We start from the raw sequence: 21418 nt of genomic DNA, 5'->3' as shown, positions 1-21418 counted from the left end.
AAAGCTTTGAGAGTCTACACACAGATGTCTCTGAAATGTAGTTCATTTTGAACACAAGGAGGGAAGAGGAGGAATAGACAATCTTATCTCACCAGAAAATCTTCATAGAAGCATGTGTCCCTGAAGAAGAAAGGCTCTATGCTCGTAATTTCATTCAATATTTCTTTTCAAGCATTTGAATAATGGGCTTTACAGAGCATCTTTTTGATACTAACTGATCTCTATAACTAATAAAACTCTCTTACTGGGCTTTGGTACTTACATCTAGAATCCACAAAGTGTCTGTAACAAATACTATATTACATATAATCACACTAGATAATTATACATAGTAAATAACCTCACCTTTCAAGCCTCCCCATATATTACTTTGCTAAATATTAATGACAGCTTTAAGCTGTCTAAAAGCATGACATTAGAGTGGGGGGTCTCTCTGGTAAAGGATCCCAAACTATCCATCAATATCCCTTTCATGAAAAGCACTGATTAAACCTTCCTGGGGGGGCTTTTATGAGTTTGGATGTTGGCTCTCCCCTTTGCCAAGCCACCACAGCCCAGCCCACCCTCAGCAGGATGGGAGAACCCTGAGCCCCCCAAATCTGCTGCCAGGAGCCTGGCGTGGCACAGCTGAGCCTGGGCAAGGCAGCAGGAGGAGAACTCAGAGCTCAAATCTCCTCTTTTTTAATTAGGACTTCAAACAATAGGTGGGGAAAATTCAGGACCAACGGCTATTATGTATTAGCTTTCATTTCTGTGCATTGATTGAGCTTATGTTGTTTTATGTGTGCGATGAAAGGGCAAATCAAAACCCATTTCTCTTTCTTGTCAATTCTCTTTCTCTTTTTCAACTATTTATCTTGGTATTGTATTGCAGCAACAGATGGCACATTAAAAATGAATTCACTTTTTGGGAACTGTATACTGTGCAGCTTATTCTTACCATCTAAAATGACAATGTAATTAAATTTCTTTTGGGAAGGTACCTATAAAATACAGTAACATAATGGCCACTTAAGGAACAAGACGTTTTACAATAGCAGCACTTGGGGAAGAACAAAAGTCTTCTGGGGAAGAACAGAAGTCTTCCTGGCATAGAAAGTCTTGGCATGGATCTTTTCATGTGAATTGCTGACCTAGTTTAAAAAGTGTATATATACATATATATATATATGTATGTATGTATAAACATATAGATCTATCACTCAGCTTATTTCCCTCTCTGATTTTCACAGAGGAATAAGTTACAAGTGTTTTCTACATTAATTTCTCCTGGCATGTTTACAGACAAATTCTCTCAGAGAGGATTCACTGGATAATATTATTCTTAAAAGAAAATAGCTCCCAATAAATTCAAACAAATAATGTCATTGCTAATAAGCACAGCATAGGTCAGTTTACATGCAATGCCATCAATGTACACTTAGCAAGGTGCTTAGGAAAAAATACCCTCCTAATCATGTGAAAAATTACATTTGCAGGTTCATAACATTTTAAACCCTACTCAGGGGATCACATTTGAGGAGCAACAAGCCAGGATAACGCACGGATGAGAAACTTTCCTTGCCAGCATTAACACATTTGTCACAAATAGAAAACAACAGGTAAAATTCCTTCGAAGCACAGTGCCTAATTTGGGTGCAATTAATCAGCTCAGATAGGAGAATCATAGGAATATCACCTTTATAGACCCAGAATAAACAGCAGCACCAAATATATTCCTTTCCTATGATCAACAGCACCTAACAATTACACTGATAATCATTAGCAGGCTGTAGAAAAAAGGAAAGCAAGTGTGTAGGAGGAGGGACAGGTCACACTGAAGCTGCCTTTTTATTAATCATCATTATGGGAAGGGAAAGAAGAAATATTAAGTTTCTGATTCTATTAAATGTATTAGTCATTATTTTTTAAACTTGATTATCTGTTTTCTGATCCTGAAATCTTTTTTGGGTGCTTGAGTGAAAAAACAAGCAAACACCAAATATATTAAAAAAACCCAAAAAAACAGTTCAACAAAGCATTTGCTCACAAATGACAGAGAAACCAGCAATATCACATGATGTGATAGTGTCTGATAAGTAATTTCTATCCCAGGACAAAGTTTCAGTTATACCATCTTTATTTTCTTTGGTTTCTTACTGCAGCCCCACTTTGCTACATTAGCCTCTCTTCAGGAGAAAAACAAATCCATCTGGGAGAATTTATCTCTTAATAGAAAAAAAAATTAAAAAAAGAAATCAAACATCACTGCACCTTCACTTTTTCTATAGGTCAACAATATCAAAACTAGACAGTACTTTCAATATTTTCACCTACCTTAAAATATTCCATTAGATAGGACAGAGCTAATAATCTCTGGGAAAAGGGAATGGATGGCTTTTCCACCACCAAATGGATTAAAAAAATAGAGAAAACCCTATAGATAGATATACACACTTCCTGGTCTTTAAAATATTGCAATATGAGTTTGGGGAATTTTTTTGAAGTGCTGTTATTGGAAATTTCCTGCTCCTACCTGAAAGATGGTATTTAAACTGTTGTAACTTGGCCGAGTCAAAAGCAATTTTCAGGAGGACACTGAAAGGCAAATATATACATACAAGGGACAGGTCTGCTAACGTGTTAAATAAACCACACTTACACACAGAGCCTGACAGTTCCTCTCTCAAAATAAATACATTTGAAAGCAAATACATTGTCCTGTTGAGTCAGGCTGCATTTGGCATCTCTGTTTTCCCTCGTCCCACCCCACAAGAGTGTGACAAGGATGTTCTCATCCCCCTGTTTGTCTGTCTCCCCTAATCAGGAGGCTGTTGTACTGAGCAAGTCGTGGTATTTAGTGGAAATCAAGATGGATTTAGTTTGGAATTAAGTAGATCCCCATGACAGGAAATATTAAGAGATGATGGATGTCTGACAAATATTTAAATTTAAAAAAAAAAAATCAACTCCCATTTCAGAAGGCAGTCTGCAAAGCTAGATTTATGAAACTGAACTTTAAACTTAAAGGAACATATTTTTCCAGGCTTTATGTATTAGCAACATTGCATTTAATTTAGAGATTAAATAAACACTAGTTTGAGGCAGTCCACCAGGGCTGAAATGCTTCATGGAGGGAGGCTCACATAGTTTTGAGGCTATGAAATATGCCTCCTATTTTGACACTATTGTAATAGCATAGTTGTTCACTTTCCTTGTTTCCATGGGGTTTATGGTCCATAAAGTTTAATAACAATCTTAACAGCTGAACAGTGAGCACACATCTCTGGGAGGCTTCTGTCAGAAACAGGACCTGAATTTTATCCATGTAATTTTTAGTGGCAGCATATGTCCTTTTCTCACCACTGTCCACAAACACCCACTTCATTAAAGAAGGCACCTAACAACACTGATTCACCTCAGAAAGGAGGCCACACACCCTCATCTGCTCCAGGAGCTGAGTGAACAGCACTCAAAAGACCAGTCCAGATTATGAGACTGCTGAATTTCAGAAAAATTAAAGAAAAAGCTTGATAGGCCCCATAGGAAAAACATCCAGGAGCACTCACAAAGAGAAGTGACTTTCTTTCCTCTGAGCTGGTACCAAAAAACCCCAATGTCTTGGGTGCACACAGACCTGCTTGAACAGGTGCAGACCTCCCTCTTCACTCATCTTTCTCCACTCCCACAAGATGAAGCAAGAACTCTTCAGTTCCTCACAAAACTGTCCCCTAGGTTGTATCTCGACTAACTGCTTTCCATAAAATGTGAGTTGAAAGGGCCTTATTTTGGTGCAAAGAGAGGAAGTGGGTCTCCCCAAAACAACATTCAAGGCTGTAAGCATCTTTTCCAGAAAACACCTAGGCCCACCTCTGGTTTTATCTTTTGAGGTAGCCCAAGAGAGACAGAAAAGGACTAAACAAACCACAGGAGACTCTTCATCAGAAGGCAGGCTCCCAAAACCACTGCAATACACCCAAAACCTCCATCTCACTCCAGCCTCTGACTGGCTCGTCTTTGGAAACTGCCAAACCAAACCAAAAAACCAACCACCTAGAAAAGCTGGCAAACCTGAGAGCCCTAAAACTAATGTGGGATTCACCTGCATCTCCCCAGGCATCAGGCTCAAGAGATGATCCAGGAGTCAGCCCTGCTGGCTGTGCCTGGCGTTGATCTTGGCTCGTTTGGGTTCTGACCTGAGTGTATGGATCTGCCTCATGGACTGACTGGGCTCTTTCCTGGGCAGGGAAAGCAGCGCTGCTGGTTTGTGATCCGGCTCAGAAAGTAAAATTTGTACACAAGTCCTGCAATATTGGTCAAAAGTTAACCTAAGATCTCTTTTATACAGCCTGATGTAGGCTATATTAGAATGTTTAGGTTATACAAGGCACAGTGGCAGAAAGAGAAAACACCTTCCCTCCTGCAGCTTGGCTTTAACTTTGATTAATTTGTGACTGCCTTGGACTGGAGTTCCAAATGTTGAAGAATCACATTGGTTCAAACCAGTTGAAGACAAGATCTTCTGTCTACTGATAATTCCACCTATTCCACTATTTTCATTATTTTTAAGGGTTCTTTTGAAAAATAGAAGTAAAAGGGAACATTCAATTTTCAAACCTGGATTTCCATAACAATTTGTAAGGAGCACTATACTAGTACAGAATATTAAATGAATTTTCCCTTTTAAAATAATTAAATAGATTTCAACTTGATTGTGTCTCTTTAACATTTCAGTAGATTTTTTTTTCCAACGAATTTGACACATCAAGTAATATCAGAGTAAATCTACCTAAAATATTTACAATTACTTGCAACATATTTTCACATGAACCAGTAAATTGAAACTTCCTCTCGAAGGAGAGACATAAAAAAGTCATTTTTATGGTGGTTATTGTAATTTTAATAGGCAATTTCATAGGTAAACAGAAGTGCTTGATCTCCATTCACTACTGTATAACAGGCTGTGCTGCATATCTAATGGAATCACATGGATTTGTGTACAAAATGAACAAGAATTATAAATGGCTCCTGTGATTTAAACTCTACAGGTTTATGTACCTCAACTACAGTGCTTGAGAAGAAAACACAACACACATTTGTATCACACAAATAGGCAGCCCACTCCTCTGGGGAGTAAAGTTTTAAGAAGAAAACACTCCAGTTTGGCACTAAAGCAGCTGTTCAGCAGAAGGAGCTGAGCACACTTTTTTGGAGTAGCCTCCATCCAAGCTGGTTCATTGAAATGTGTGCAAGCTCCAAAAGATCCGAAATACGTGTGGGAAAATGACACTTTCATGGCTGGAGTAGATTAATGGAGTAATAGATTTAAAGGCTAGAAGGGATCATTATGATCATCTACTATGACCTTCTGTTTAACAGAATTTAGCCAAGGGATTCCTGCATCCAGCCCATGGCTCATAACTTCTGGTTGAGCTACAACCAATATCTTTTAGAAAGACATTCAATCTTGATTTAAAGACTTCAAGTGATGGAGAAGTCACTACATTCCCTGGCAAGTTGTTACAGTGCTTAATTGCACTGTTTCTTTTTTCTTATTCTCTTTTTTAATTTTACAATTACAATTTGTGTAGTTTTAGCCCAGTTACTTTATCTCCTCCTGCTAGATTAGAAGTCCTTTTCTAGCAGAATTTTTCTCCAAGCAAGGAATATCTCTATCTTTTCCTCACAGAGACAGTGCTGCTTTATTCTTCTGCAATGGGATAAAAGTTCTCATCATTCTCATAGGTCTTTCATGAAATCTCCAAACTCTTTACATGTGAACACCAACTCTAGTACTTGTCAAATAATGTTTAATTTATAAGGGTAGTAACAGTAATAATAATACTGCAAGGATAAACTTGGAGAAGAAAACAAGCATGTGAGCCATTTGGTCTTTCTCTTTCTTACATATGCTCATGCAAATATCCTTTAGAGAAAAGGAAGAAAAAAAAATTATCTAAATATGCTGAGTTTAGCCAGGCTGGAAGACATAAGGATAGTAAAACAGTTTAGCAGAGCACAGATCTCTGGGGTTTTTGCCAAATTATGTTTGGTGCGGGAATTCATGAGGCACAGGTACCCCCACAGTCCTCTCCATCATTCCACCTGGCCTGGGTCCCAGGCATGCTCCAGGAGGTTTTTAGGTGCTGTACCTGACCCAGGCATGCACAGGGGGCTGCAAGAGCAGGCTGCCAGCTCCAGAGCATCTGAACTTTCTAACACTATGAAAATCCTCAGCTGCTTGTCAGGACAGCTTTATGGAAAGTGAGATGAGGTTCTGGCCCCAGCGTTTAACTACACTTGGATGCAACTCAATTTCTCACAAATAGCAATTTTGGCATGTTCTGGTTCTCTTGCACAACTGTGATACATGCAGTGGGAATAATGAATTATTGTGCTATTACATGACAACAGAAACCTCGATGTGTTTGGTTCCATGTGCAGGACTGAAAACGTGGGCTGTGATTTCATTGAACTTTCACTAGGCTGGAATCTCACATATTTACATTTAGTAAATGAAATGTTTAGTAATGAACCACTGATCATGTGAGACTGAGAATCCATGGGAAATGTGATTGCCCTTATAAAGAGGGTTCTGAAAGAGGGAGTGTTTTGTGATGAAAAGCCTGGATATCTGGAGTTAAAATCACTCTCCTATGTTTCAGGCACATATTGCAATGACACCGACAATGTGGGGTTTGGAGGAATGTCCACAAATGCTACTTCTGCTTCAGATGTAACTATACAGCTCTGGAAAACGCAACAAATGTACAATCCAAACACCAATGTCTTTTTATAATTCATTAAAATCTACTGTTGGATCCCACTAGTGTTGTTGAGAAGTTAAAAGGAAAACAAGAGACATGCAATTCAAGACAACCTCTTACTAGGAGGGAAAAAAAAAAGCTTTTTTCATTCTAAGAAGACAGTGGGTGGGAAAAGAAATTTCTGCTAGGGAAACAAGCAGTCACTTTCACTGAAAAGGAAATACTGAGTTGCTTTGTCCTAAGGTCTCAGCGGAGCAAAGCCTGATGGTTTAACCATGGCATATGGGTTGCAGCCCAAGAGAGCTGAAGAGAAAATTTGGAAGCTCGTGTCAAATTTTCTGCTCTCTATATAGCTTTGGCCTAGGCCTCAGCAGCAGTCCCGAGGGACAGAATGATGTACTGCAATATAACAAGCTGCCTGACATTTTGAAATGCCTTAACCCCCAGCTTTCCATCCACCTTTTAGCCCTTGCAGCAGCCTCCCTTCCCACACGGAGCTGCACAATGTACAGTGCAAGACTTCACTATAAAGAAAAACGTTGTCATGTCTTTGTCCTTGAGGGTTTTAATCGGCAATGACTCCTGGCTTCGTTAATAACATTTTCAGTAATATAACAGGAAAGGCCAGTTATTGTACAGAAGGGGGGTATGTGCATGTCTAATGTCCCTCACTCAGGCACAGGCCATGTCTCAGCAAAGCCTTGGGACTGCTTTTGAGGTTTTTCCAAACCAGAACACAGGATGGGGGGCATGAAAAAGGGAAAACACTGTTTTCCTGTAAATGCAGAAATTGCAACCTCCTACTAAAGCACAAAGCCTCCCGAATCCCTAACAAAGGAAGCTTTAGAAGCCCAAATGTGAATGCTGAAGCCAAGCAAGAAGAAATTTATTTTATGCTTCCAACAACTTTCAGATTTATATCCGGCAGTTGGAGACCAAACCCTTAAAAACAGTGCAATAACTATATATCCAAACCAAAATCTTTCTCCTCCTTTGACATGGAAAACACTGCAGAACCAAAAGCATTATTAATTTAGAAAACTCTACATTCTATTACAGGCTTGGACTCCAATAGCCCAGCTCACAGGCTTCCTTTTTTCTAAAAAGTCAAAACATCGAGGGGTTGAGTAGAGCTCCTCTCATACATTATCTCCCTAATGACTTTGACCTATTAATAAGTGGAATCTATCAAGTATACTCTCTCCTACAGTATTTTGTCAATCGTTATACGCCTCAATGGGGCCACCATTAAAAATCTGCCAATTAATTCAGTATTTAGGACACTGTTACTATGAAATATGCTATGTATCATGCTATTTCTCATTATAAATATAGAAATGCTGTAAATTACAAGGTGAGATCAGTATTTTCTGCAATAAGGAATGATGCCTTTTAGTGATAATCGTTATATATTTTGCCTTTTCTCTCCTTCAGCGGGGTTCTTTTATAGCTGAGCCATTCCAAGGAACAACAATCTGAATGCCACAATGCATATTGGAAAGATATTCTTTCAACACCCTAATTCTTATTTCCTGCCATTCTGTATTAAATCCTATTTGCAGCAGGGTCTAAATATGCAACCCAATTAATTTTTGTTCTTCCAAGAAAGTTAACCAAAGGGTTTCTTCCCAGACTTTAAACAATCTCTTATTAAAAACAAGACTAAAATCTAAATATAATATTAAGCATCTTACACTGAGTGCATGTTTACATACTACATTTGAATAAAATGCTTTTGCTGACCCAAAATAAAGCTCTTGCTCAAAAATGATTAATTGTGGCTTTCTGGTCAATAAAACACTAAATAAAATGAAGGATGAGGATCCAATGTGGGTGAAAGTCTCTAATGGCATTTATTAATTAATTTATTTAATTTTGATTATTTTTGAAAAAACTATGTTTTGAGTAAAAATATTATTTTATTTAATATCCCATGAATTAAAAAAAACCAAAAACACATTAAAGGTATTAGCATCAAGTTAGCATGACTGCAATGAATAATGTGAAAAGTGCCTCTAATAGAGTTGTAGCTGTGGTTTCATTTTTTCTAGATGAAAAATGACATTTATCAAACATTTGATCTGATGGGCTATATATTTATGGAGAAACAAAAGAGGAGAGATTAACTGGCAAGAAAATCCATTTTGATTAGACTATTTAATGTTCTGTGTATGTGTTACAAATAACCCTGCTCTCAGGAGGATTCCTTTGAACCAGATTTCTTCAGTTATTATTTTTATTTAGCACTGAGACCATATGACCTGGGAACAGAACCTTTTAAAACACTTGACAAAAATCAAAGGTATAAGAACTTGTATCTACTTTGTTTCCTCTGTAAGGAAAACCTTATTGCTGCATGGGGTATTCTTGCTACATTAAACTTCTATTGTTTTTCAACGTATTTTTTAATATTATCATTTTAGGATCTCCGCTTGTACATTTCTCAATGATATTTCATTTGGAACTGCAACCATTTATCTAGTTGAAGCATCTGTGTGTTTAACATATGGACTGGAAACTTTCCACTACAATGACTGTGTTCTGCCAAAAAAGCCAGCAAAGGAAAATGTTCTGATGTAAATATAAGCTGATATCCAAGTTCTTCACAGGTTTTGAATCTTTAACCATCTAAGCAAAGGGGAATTTATTACAACTGCAGTTTTGTTGAAAACAAAACCAAAATGAGACAAAATAAAATAAAATAAAAAATAGAAAACCAGCAAAAACAGGACCTGGATATTGCAAATCCCCATTTTGGCAACCCAAAGAGGGAATATAAGCTTAAAGGCCTGAATTTAACAAACCTAATTATCAAGGCTTAATTAGTACCAAGGGTAAAGCTTCATGGAACACCTGCAGACTTAATTTATGTCCTGACAGAGAGGAACAAGTGTTAATGGGCTGTATTTATGTTAATACCTGAACCTTAGAGAGCCAGTGGGATAAAACAGACTATGCACTAGTTTTTTTGTTTCAAGCTACAGAACAAACATAAAAGATTTTAATCTTAATATTAGTTTGCACATAAGTCCTTGGGGAAAGTATAGATCTATTTAAACTTTAAAATTGGAGATGCTGAACACTACGGGGGGAAAAAAAAGTTAAAAAAAAATGAAAGTAAGTTAATTTAGAAAGTGGTGTCAATGCAGAAAATATCAAACCAAAAAGGGTCTGTGGCCATTTTCCGAGCATCCTGTCAACAGATACTGTTTTTCTGAAACCTCTTACACCACACCCTTGATGCTTTCTACAACACACAGATTTTTTTCATGTTTTTGATGCATAATGAAAATCTTTTCTATATTCAGAGGTAAGGCAAAAATGCTGCCCATCATAACTGCAGTGCTGAGAGTACTGCCCCTGCCTGCTGGTAGTTGGTGGACACGATCTGAGTTGGCTTTGGGCACATTTTCAGAGCAGAGCCCTGTGGGGAATGGGGCCTCTGACGGTCTCCAGAGCTCTCGGAGCCCAGGTTATAAATGGGCCATATGGTGCCACCAGCCCCAGCTCTCCCTGAGTGCCAGGAGAGTACAGAACATTCTATATCCGTGCTGTTCCTCTCTCTGTGTGCAGTAAACTACCTTGGAGCTGGGGATTTAGCGAGGAATAAATAACCTGTGTTTTTTCCCACTGAAGATGCAATTCTATTGTAGCAACACTGGTTCATCTTCACTTTTGGCACTGCAAATATCCTGACTAAACTCAGAAAGATGGTGCTCAGATGGCATTTTTCTGCCCTGCAGTGGTCCTTTTGGTCCTTGGCCACTCAGACCACTTTGGAAAGATCCCTCCTGAGAGTGTGGCCATTCCCCCACGGGAACACAGCTTGGCTTCACACCCCATGCCTGGGGACACCATGTCAGCAGGGCTTCCCAGCAGAAGGTCAGTGAAAACTTCCCCTTTTTTCTCTTATAACTAAAGGTTTGCCTCTGCCCAAAGGCCTAAAATAGTTTTCCTGTCTGTCATTTCCTGTAAGGACACCTGAGTCTCTACAGCTGCCTAAGGGAGAGGTAAGAGTACTTACAGGATGACCCAGAGGAATTCAATCTAATTTAAAGACATACACCTTGGCTGAGCAGGAATGGGTAGATTGGTTAGTGTCTCCTCCTTCCCATGTTCTTTAGTGCAATGGCAAGAGAATTCTTTAGTTTTTGTTATCTTTTTTTCCTTCCTATTTTATAATCCTCCTTAAAATATTGACACTACTGCTTCTTCCCTTCCTGTTGTTTTTCCTGGCAGTGACCACCCCCTGCCACCAGCCCATTTGCCACATTTCAGGGGTGTACAGACCATCAGCACTTTCCATGGTTTGACTGCAAATGCCACTGAGTGTGTTTGCACAGCTGTGGGAGCAGGGGCTGTTGCAGGGCCATGTTTTAGTGCTGTCAGCTGGGAAGTGCAGCAGACCCAGTGATGGCTGGGAGGGATTTGTGTTACCTTGTAGGAGACCACATCACCCTGCATCTATCAGAGGCCCCTTCTGCGTGAGGACAAGGCTACACGAGGTGCAGCTTAGGGCAAAACCCACCCAGAAAAGACTGGGACGGCTCACTGTGATTGTGGAGGGGACTTCCACTCGCTTTCAGTCCTCAGACTTGGCAAGTCTTCTAAGGACAAAGCGGAGGAAGGCCTTTCCATCTCACCTGCAGCTTTCCAGCAGCCCAAAGCATCACACCAACCCTCAAGAAGAGCAAAATCAGCCCCCACCTGCACCCTGAGGACCATCCCCTGCCCCAGAAATGCCTGAGATTCCTTGCACTATCTTGGAGGAGCCATGGCCAGTGGAGTGTTCTCTCAGCTTGGATCTCCAAGGACATGAGCTCCTTGTACCTCTCAAACCAACCATCTGGTGTCCTCAACACCCTAAACTCTTGTTCCTTGGAGTGCTGCTGGAAACATTTGCCCCATTTCTGAGTTTGGAAACACTTCCTGAAGCAGGACACAAGTACCTCACCAGCACCAGGAGTGAAACACTGGCGTTGAGAGTCTTGGCTCTCTGTCACTTGCTCTCCCTGTGTGAAAGGAAGAACACCAACACCTGCTTCTCAGGGCAATAATCAGTTGTTTCCATGGAGGGGTGCAGTGAAATAAAAATATTAATGGTAGCAGCAAACTGCTCTCTCTCTCTAAAGATTCAAACTTTACACAGGGTCACCTATCAGACCAATCCACAACTGAATTTTTGTTCAAAAGCTATGCATCAAAAATAATATTAGTCATTCTACAGCCTTCTTCTACTACTTTCATCAGTAGTAGTACTTTTATCTCTTTTAAGCCCATTTTCACCTCTGGCAAATTTATCAGACCTTGAAATGTGGTTTTCCAGAGTGGGCATTGCACATTAGCACCAATCCAATATTTATGGTCATTGCGGAGAGAATTGAAGCAAAGGCGATTGGTTATTTTTGGCGAGCAGCAGTGACACTGAGGCACAGCACACACGAGTTCTCACGTGTGCACACGTGTGCAGATGTGTTCTGGTAAATCACCTCAGGCCCGGCGTTACGGGAAGAACACGGCTGAAGCCACGGCGTAGGATTTCGCAGCTCACGTGTGCTTTCATCTCGGTCACGTAACCACGTTTCAGAACAATATGCTTTCTCTATAAAACTAGCTCGAGATAGATGGTAAACGGAAATAACTCATTAATCAGATTGTCAATGAACATTCTGAGAATTAAAATACAAATCCTGGACAAATTTAGTCATCAATTTTGCAAAACATCTTTGTCATGGGAAGTCGGAGATCTTTTTGAGATCTAAAAGGTTGATTTCTTGAGTTTCTTAAAAGCAGAAACAACACTTGTCATACACAGTTTCAATCAGGCTTCTTGTTCTGTTTTCTAATTTCATTTCATCCCACTTTAACATGGCGTTTTCCACCTCCCTCAGATCTTCCCACAGAATCAGTCAGGCGGAAGAAACACTTGAGTAGCTTGTGCAAGATGATGGCTGAGCTGGTCACAGCGCTTGTCCTGGACACATTAACCAATTTTGCAGCAAAGAAAATAAGGACAATTTTCAGATTGTGGTGTTTAACATTAATCCAAACTATATTATAGAAAGCTGTCCTCAAAACCATGTATTATCTGCTACCAGGTATGGTAAAGCCAAATAAGAACAGGAAAAAGAAAGCCAAAGCAGCTCCTAAGATTTTATTTTCCACTTGGGAAATTTTCACATCAGTGAAATGAATAGCCGTTTTGCTTCAGTAGGTGCATTTCTTTTGGGGTCATCTTTTGCTCAGCAGGAGTGGACAAGGATGAAATGGGATTTATGGGGCTTTTAATTTTTATTCTTTAATGTTTCTATTTTCTAGTTCAAATATATTTTTATTTAATGTTTTGAAATATGGCTTCCCAGTTCGACCTCATTTTAGTTTCACAAAGTAAATGCAATTTATGTGTTGCAGGGAAAGAAAATACAAAAGGAAAGAATGAAAGCAGTGAGATTTCTCATATTTCAGACAAGAGCAAAATTTTTATCCAACCTGAAATATTTTCCATGCTTGCTTAAAAATCCATAAAATGAGCAACTGCTCATCAATGTAAGAGTTATATATGTGGAATCTCATGCACACAAGTCAGGGCCAACGCACGACTGAAGATTTCTAACCATTTTTTAAGTTTCCCACTCTGCAAGTGCCAAAGGATTGAAGAGTAAAAATGAATGAGGGAAGACAAGGTTCCAAGTCACTAAACTGTAGAGGTGTCACAATCTTTTCTGTGGGGAGATACTGCAGTTGCACCCTAGTGAGGAGAAACCTCCGCTGCCTTTACACCAACACAGGATGTTTGACTTTTAACAGAAGGAAAACAGCAAAGAAAGTGCAGATAAAGAGAAGAATAAGCAGCTCTACAAACAGACCACAAGCTTTTATCCTGGCACTGTTGAGCTACATGAAACTGTGCATCAGCTGTTGATGTTACACTGTCAAATAGTCTGTCGGCTTGGTATGCACTTTAACAAACATGGATGGAAGTTATTTTATGAATTAGAAACTTCAGCTACTCAGATAAACCCACAGTGTCTTCCTGTGCACGCAGACTGAAACTGGCTAAACACATTCTGTCAGCACACAATAGTAGCTGAGTTTCCTATGTCTTCAAGTGCAAATTCTTATCAAACATCATAAATACTACGGGGCAAATCAGATCCTTGTTGTTCCATTTATTCAACATTCGATAAAATCAGTGAACTGATCAAACAGCACGTTCCAGGAATCTTTTGGTTTGTTTGCACTTTTTGTTAATGGAGAGTTTAAACCTCCATTATTTAAGGCATTTTATGATCTCTCTGCAGTTATATAAATGGAATTTTAATTTTGCTGGAATTTAGTATAAAAAAGGCAAATACACTGCATTGCAGTGAGCCATGCCCTACAGGTACCATCCAGGAGTGAAAGGCAAGGTCACAAAGTCAGTCTTACACTTTCAAAACACTTCCCAGCTCTTAAATAACTCTCACATCACCCCTGCACCATTTGCTGTTCACAGGTGAGGAAAGCAAGGCACAGAAATGGAACAGAACTGCTGTGTAGGGATTCAGCAACCTGGAAAGATGGAAAGGTTGGAAGTTCCTGATTTCTCCACCTGACCATTGCTTTTTCCTGCTGTGTTTATCCTTGGTCCCACTGCTTATTGTGAGGGACTCACTGATGGTGTTAAACTGCTCCTGTGCTTCTAAATTTTAGCAATTATGTTAAAAAGTGCCATTTCAGAGTGGAGGCAAATTTCAACCAGAGATAAAATTATAAATCTCTAGACTTCATAACATTTTAGCCTTGTGATTTCTACATTTCCCCATGGAGAAAATGCAGAGGGGCTGAAACAGGGTAAAGGTGTTAGACTGAAGGTTTCAAATAGTAAAAAGTACCTTTCCTCTTCCTGGAGTCTGCAACACCGGGATTTTAGCTTGGATTTCTTTTTCTCAAATGCTGACCTAAATATTGAATTCACTCCATTTATCCCAAACCTTGTCAAAGGAATTTTGTCAGAAAATGAGAACTGTTATTTTATAATCAGTAAACATTTGATATATCTCTGTTACACTATTAAAAAACTCTGCAAATAAATAAAATTTCTTTTTTTTTTTTCTTAGCACTTTCCCCATCCCTGATTTGTACTTGTTCATGGCATACACAGAAGTATTTCACTGGTACTAACTTCACTGACATGCAATTTATACAGCTGTAACAAACAAAAGAAGAAAATTTTGGTGTCTTCTTTTACTGAATTTCCAGAAGTGTCATTTTTTGAGCATTAATATATAAAAATCCAGGACAAATTTAAAATAAATTTATAAATTATTAATATTTTGGAAACAATTTTTTTTAAAAAAAGAGCAAACTGGAAGAGCAAAAGATAACAAGACTGACTGTCTCTATAAATTTCTATTGTGTCCACATGCCAGTGCAGCTCTGCCAGCTTCCCACAGTAAGCAAGCAAAAGCCAAAAAGCAGGAGCAAATATCCCCTCCCAGCTCCAGGCTCTAACCATGAACTTCCTTGCTTCTGTGAGTTTATGTCAATACCTCCATAATAATTCTTATTTATATAAGCTAAGACGTTAAGATTTAGTAATATTTTCAAATGCAGGATTTTGACAATAATTATGCCACTAGAAATATCCCTTTTTTTTTTAATAGAAAATAAAAATTATAGAATTTCTAAGTTATTTTTGCTTCTCAAAGTATATACATACTGTCCTAAATTATGCCACCTTAACCTAGAAAATGTTTACTAGTTTACTCAAGTATCAGTGCTTTTATACAGCAAAAAAGACTGGTCAGTAATAAAAGAAGAGCTCAAACTTTGATGAAAATCTCACATGTGGATGCCCTCCCTGTGCACGCTGAGACTGCAGCTGATTGCTGCAACAGATGCACTGGACCTGCTTGGCTCCCTCTCTGATGTTACTGAGATTGTAATTATCGTATTTTCTTTCTGCTCCTTGAAAGAAGTACCATCACATGCATCCCAGCTGCTCCCAAACACTAAACCACAGAAAACAAAAATTTATACCAAGGAAGAGCACAGAAGGAAATTTTTTAACTCCTATATGACTGGGCATTAGGGAAGGAAATTGCCACTCACAACAAATCAACAGCCTGCTAAACACCTCTTACACATCAGCACATTCCAGACTGTTTTCCTTTTATCTTCCTCATCTAACATAATCTAAAAACCAAGGAAGAACATATTTCGTTTCACTGCTTCAGCAGCAAAATGGACCAGGAGCTTTACTGGTCTCATCAGCTTTTAGTTCCCCTTGCACACAAAATTTATATTTCTCAGTGTCAGTGTCCTTAGAAGAAGAGTGAACACAGCATTAGGATCATTAGTCATCTTTCATGCTCTGGAGGTCCTTCTCGACCAATTTAGTAAAGAACAATACTGTGCAAAAGAGACAGGGTGGCTGCTAATGACAGGCAACAGTTCAATATTTTATGCCACCTTAAAAAAGTTTCAGTAACTGAAGGTGTTCTCACATTAATTCTTTGCATCAATTATTGACAGAGAATTTAATTTAAAGGCAACTAGTCAGTAACCTAGGGGTACTGTTTTAAATAATTTATAATTTCTGCATGGGTGTAATCATATTGCTATTGATTAAGATCCAGTCACTTCTACCAGTCCAGCATGTCTCATGCTAATTAATTTTAGTGATATCACCTTTTTAACTCTGTATTCCCTGGTAACAGGAACTCATTATTAAAAAATAATTTAATCAGGAGCAATCTTTTAAAGTTTATTTGATCAGTACTTGCTGGGCCATTGAAAAAGAGTATTTAAATGCAAGTAAAATTAGAAACTGAAGAAGGATGAAGACAGACTGACAATTTCAAGAGAAAGGCAAGAATGTTTTAAAAAACCCCTAAGATTGTAATTAGATATGGGAAAGAAGATTAAGAGAGAGTTATCATCATTGCCCCTTGATCACGAAGTTGTTACATGCATTAACTCCCACTTAAATCAATAGAAATATTGAAGATCAGTGCCTTTCCAGTGAATTGCAACTCTCAGTGTGGCCAGCCCAGACCCTCTTAACAGCCCAATAAAACAGCCCCCAGTAGAGACTGATTCTTCCCTTCAGCCATCCACTGTGCAAGATTCCAGTGTCTACTGGAGACACTTTTGCTTTTTTCAGGCTGCCTCAAATCTTTGCAAGTGCTTCCTCAAATGTACAAAGAATTACCCCCATCAACCTTAAATCCCTTTCAAAACTTCCACACCAACAAAAGGAATATTTATGCTGTTGGGGCTTTTTGAAACCTGCAGCCTAGCCTGATTTATCTACCATGGTGTTCCTTTGGGCTCTACTCAGAGCATTGGTGGTGTCCTGTCCTACTCATGGACTGTGAACTTCCAACCAGGAGCTGCCTTTTTACCCCAGGTGTGCATTTCTGTGGTGCTCAACAAAGCAAAAACAACTCGACCTTTTGGTGCTGCAGGAACACAAGCAATAATAAAGCAGCAAAAACACCTCAAAGCACATTTAGCTCTCCAAAGCCTGCTGCAGACATCCCCTTCAGGGACTTCAGTCAAATTCATTTGGCCCAGACAGCCCCTTTTTGATGTCACTAATTACTGATGATAAGTGCTTCCTGCACATAGAAGGCTTCATCTACAAACAGCAATCTGTAAACACAGAGTCTCTAAGAGTGGAGTTTGAGAACTTTCTTGTGAAACCTGCTGAAGCAATTCCAGGTTTTCCCAAGAAGGATTTGGCAAACCCTACAGATGGTTTGTGTCGGCACGGGAAGCACAGAGACAAGGAAACAGTCAATGCCAAGGGAAATAAAACCTTCCTGGAAGCAGGTCTTTTCTCCAGTTAAAGACAGTGGGAAGGATGCTACTGATTTCAACAGGAGCAGAATCTGAGAAAGTTTTAATAAGCACAGATGTTTGGAAGGGAAGTTAACACGAGGACAGAAGCCCATTATGGACTGGAAGGGAAGAGGAAGAAACTGGAAGACAAGGAGGAGGTTGCAAGAGAAGCACTAAAGGGATCTGTTCCTGATTTTTGTAACCTTTCCATGGAGATCAGGCTGAGAGTGCTCACACATATCCAGTATCAGCAAGGACACAGGGCAGGGACTGCAGAGACAATGAGTATAATCATATCTCCTGGAGTCAAAACATTTAGCCTATAAGTAAAATGACAAACCCTGTAATTTGAACTTGACACGTGCTAGAAACAAACATCCACCATCTAATGCCACAAAGGACACGCAATCTTTGTCCCTGAAGACACCATTATGTAAATTAAATTGAATCTAGTCCACTTTGAGGTTTGCAATCAAATGGGTATTTTTAATATCAATAAAAATTGAGCTTTCCCCAGAGAATCCAAATCAAGCTGCTTTCACAGAACAAAAGGAAAATGCTGAAACATATATGCTTTTAAGATAACCCAATGAATGTAAAATTGTTAGCAAAACCAGTACTTTCAAATCTACTATGACAAATAAACTGTGAGGAAGAATAAACTGATCTGACATTTGTATTCTCTTAGAATAAAGAAATAAGAGAGTTTGGGGATACCTGGACACTGGGGGCCACAGCTGCAGGAGGCTCTGACCACCCTTCACACCCACTGCAACCACCACTAATTTCACAGCTTTGGGGAAAAAATACCCCAAAAATGCCAACAAGGACTGCCTATGATTTATTCTGTTCACATTGTAAGGAACAAGGATACAAGAGTGTGAAAGCTTCTCTTGTTTGCTAGAAATTATTTTCATATATAAAGTCTTTTATATAAATCTACTATTATACACAAGTACTAAATAAATGTAATATGCCATTAAAAATAAAGAAAACATCAAAACAACAATTAGGCAAGTATGCTCTGTTTTCTAATAAGGATCAACCCCATTGCTAATCTACCTTGAATAATGGCTTTGTTAACAAAATTGCAACTGCAAAAGGTTGTGTTTGACAGTCACACCTGGTAGTATGAGACTACATTTCAAACAGTTTGGGAAAAAAAAATACACTAATAAATTTACTGAATACCTTGGCTAGGGTTAAGTATTTTATGCAGGCATCAGCATCTTTAAGGAGTTCACCTTTTAAAAGGAGCAGGTTTTTTGTTGTAAATGGCACTGACACTACAACAAGAAAGTTCATTTCACAAAGATGATTCATTAAGAAATAAAATATTCATGGCTGACAGCTTGAAGGATCGCCATACAGTTTTATTCTAATGCACCTGTCCTCTTTGTCAAGTCCAATATGGGATGTCATGTCGCCAAAGTTTTATTTAGAAATTGTTTGTCAGAGTGAGCTTTCTAATGTGAATGAAAAATTCATTCCCTCATTAAGAAGATTTTCCATGAAATGTCTAGGATTTTCAATGAACACCAGGACATGAACCAATTACTGTTAAACACTTAAAGAGACAGTGTCCCAGCTCACTCAGCAAAACCCTTAATGCACAAGTGTATGGAAAGAACTCAATATCTATCAGCAAAACACAAATGAAATATCAGATTTATTTTGGTTTATGCACTCCTTCCTGCCTTCCATCTTCTTCCTTTTCTCTTCTTTTCTCTTTTTTCATTTTTTTTTCAGGGACAAATGGAAAATCATGATGTTTGAGAGTTCTTAGTCAAATGCACATACTAGATGCTGAGAATTTGTATATGACTTGAAAGACAGAAGCATGGCATAAATTTACAGACTCATATTAATTAGCAGAAAAGATACGTACATGTAAAGCTGACAACACTTACCTCTGTGTTTTTATACTTGCTGAAGCCTTGTTCTTCCCTTTTTGTATTTTCCCCCAAGTTTACATGCCCCAGCTAAGACAGCACCTGCCCCAAGCCCTGAGTCTGGTGGCTCATAGACCAACACACTGAAAAGCAAAAGGTTTTGCCAAATCTCTCCCTAAGGGGTATCTTCTCTTTGTATCTCACACAAAAGCTGCCTCTGTTCATGGATGCAATGATCTATGTCCCCTAGACTTCATTTTTGTCATTAAAGGAATTGCACTTGGACTGAGGTGTTCCAATGACCAGACCTCCACAGGTCTGCACGCTCTTCAGTCGGATTTTTCCATTGTAGAAAATAATTTACCTTCTCATTCCAGACTTTAGGCTGTCAGACAGCCCACCTGGAGAGAGGTTGGGCTGCTGGATATCCGAAAACCTGAGACTTCTTCCCCCTGGTCTGATCTCTTCCCTGGGCAGCACTGCCTGGCATCAGCCTGCTGCAGAGCTGCCACCCCACGGGGCAGGGGGTCTGTGTGCCTCACACCTCCTGAATTACAGCTCCTGAAGGAGCCAAGCTCCCCCAGCAGTGTCCAGGCTCTCCAAGCACAGGTCTGTGTGCAGGGACAGCCTTGCTGTGTCCTGGCCTGATGAGCAGGGCTGGCAGATGTCCTCTGCTCCACCCTGGGGTGGACACCACACTGTGCTGGGGTGCCCCGGCTTGTGCTCCATCTCTCTGCAGCTCACAGCCTGGAACTGGCAGTTCACACAACTTTCTCTCTTGTCCAAAAAATCACAATGATTGGTTTAAAAAACACTCTCATTTTCATACCAGAAATTCAAATTAGTAATTCAAGCAAGTAGCTCTTTTCCTTTCTAATAGGAAGGATAGTAGCAACTGGAAATCTTGTGAGTCTCTGATATTTAGATGAATCCTGTTACTGGTAAGCAGGTATCTCCAAGCAGTATCTATCCCACTGCTCCAGCCACCCAAGACCCCCACTTCAAATGAATTCTAACAAAAAACAATAAATAAATTGGGAGTTATAATATATATTAGGGTTCTGGTTTAATCTGTATGTGCAGCTGACTTTCCCTTTCTTGTTTTGGGAATTTTTTTCTATGTGATCTATGACTTGGAAAGTACAGCCAGTAACTTTGTGCAGTGCTGCCCAGAATTACTTTCAGTAGGAAAATGGTCAAGAGCTATCTACATCCTTTTGGATTTGTAAGTTTTGTTCTAGACAACAGTAGGAGATATTCTAACAGATGAAGAAGCATTTTCTTAGCAAATCAATATTAATTTATCTAATTGTTATGGTCTCAAGAGCCATAAGGGCTAAGCTGAGAGGAAAGTGTTTATCCTGAGCAAAAGTTATTCAAATATTTATAAGACTAGATAATTTAGAAAAGAAAATACATATGGCAGTAGATAACACTGTGCCATGATTTTTTAGCCACCCTTTCATGTATTGAAGACAAGAAGTCTAAATGGACAGATAATGGGATCTTTAATTTCCTCATGCAATTTTCAGCTGAAATTCAAAGCTCAGTTTGGTTTTTGTGTCTTGAAGGAGTGATGCAGCTGGGGCTGTAGAAATAAGACAGAAACAGAAAGCTGTTATTCTTCCTTGACCAAAATTTTTCAAGATGTTATGGAAATCTTCCTATCAACACTGTATATTTATATATATACATACACAGACATAGTATGTCTATATGTAATCTATTTGTACATCAATTTATATTCCACAATACAAATCCATAAATAAAAAGCCAGTATCTTTAAGAGTACTATCTAAGCCTAAGCACACTGAAGGCAGCAGTTCTGACCTTTCTCCCATGTGATAACACTGATACAAACCAATCATTGTTATGTGCCCCAGCTCACACAGTCCATTCTCTGCTTCACATAGGTGAATAATTAAAAGCAAAAGCCAGAGGAAATTGTTAATC

General features: G+C 39.0%; 1 protein-coding gene across 2 annotated transcripts in view; it reads right to left on the bottom strand.

Moving 5' to 3' along the window:
• The window catches only part of WWOX (WW domain containing oxidoreductase), a 477226-nt gene that overhangs the window by 151176 nt on the left and 304632 nt on the right, over positions 1-21418 (bottom strand). The window contains exon 9 of one of the 2 annotated variants that reach the window (XM_058846199.1): positions 20982-21053. The exons of the other annotated variant lie outside the window; for it this stretch is intronic. Coding sequence (XP_058702182.1) covers positions 21012-21053 — 42 coding nt within the window. The 3' untranslated portion in view covers positions 20982-21011. Of the gene's footprint in view, positions 1-20981; positions 21054-21418 lie in introns of those variants that run through there. 2 annotated transcript variants of the gene reach the window in all.

The sequence above is a fragment of the Poecile atricapillus genome, chromosome 10 (genome assembly GCF_030490865.1).
Source record: "Poecile atricapillus isolate bPoeAtr1 chromosome 10, bPoeAtr1.hap1, whole genome shotgun sequence".
Lineage (NCBI taxonomy): Eukaryota > Metazoa > Chordata > Aves > Passeriformes > Paridae > Poecile > Poecile atricapillus.
Note: the sequence above shows the minus strand (reverse complement) of the source record. Positions and strands in the feature narration are given on the sequence as shown.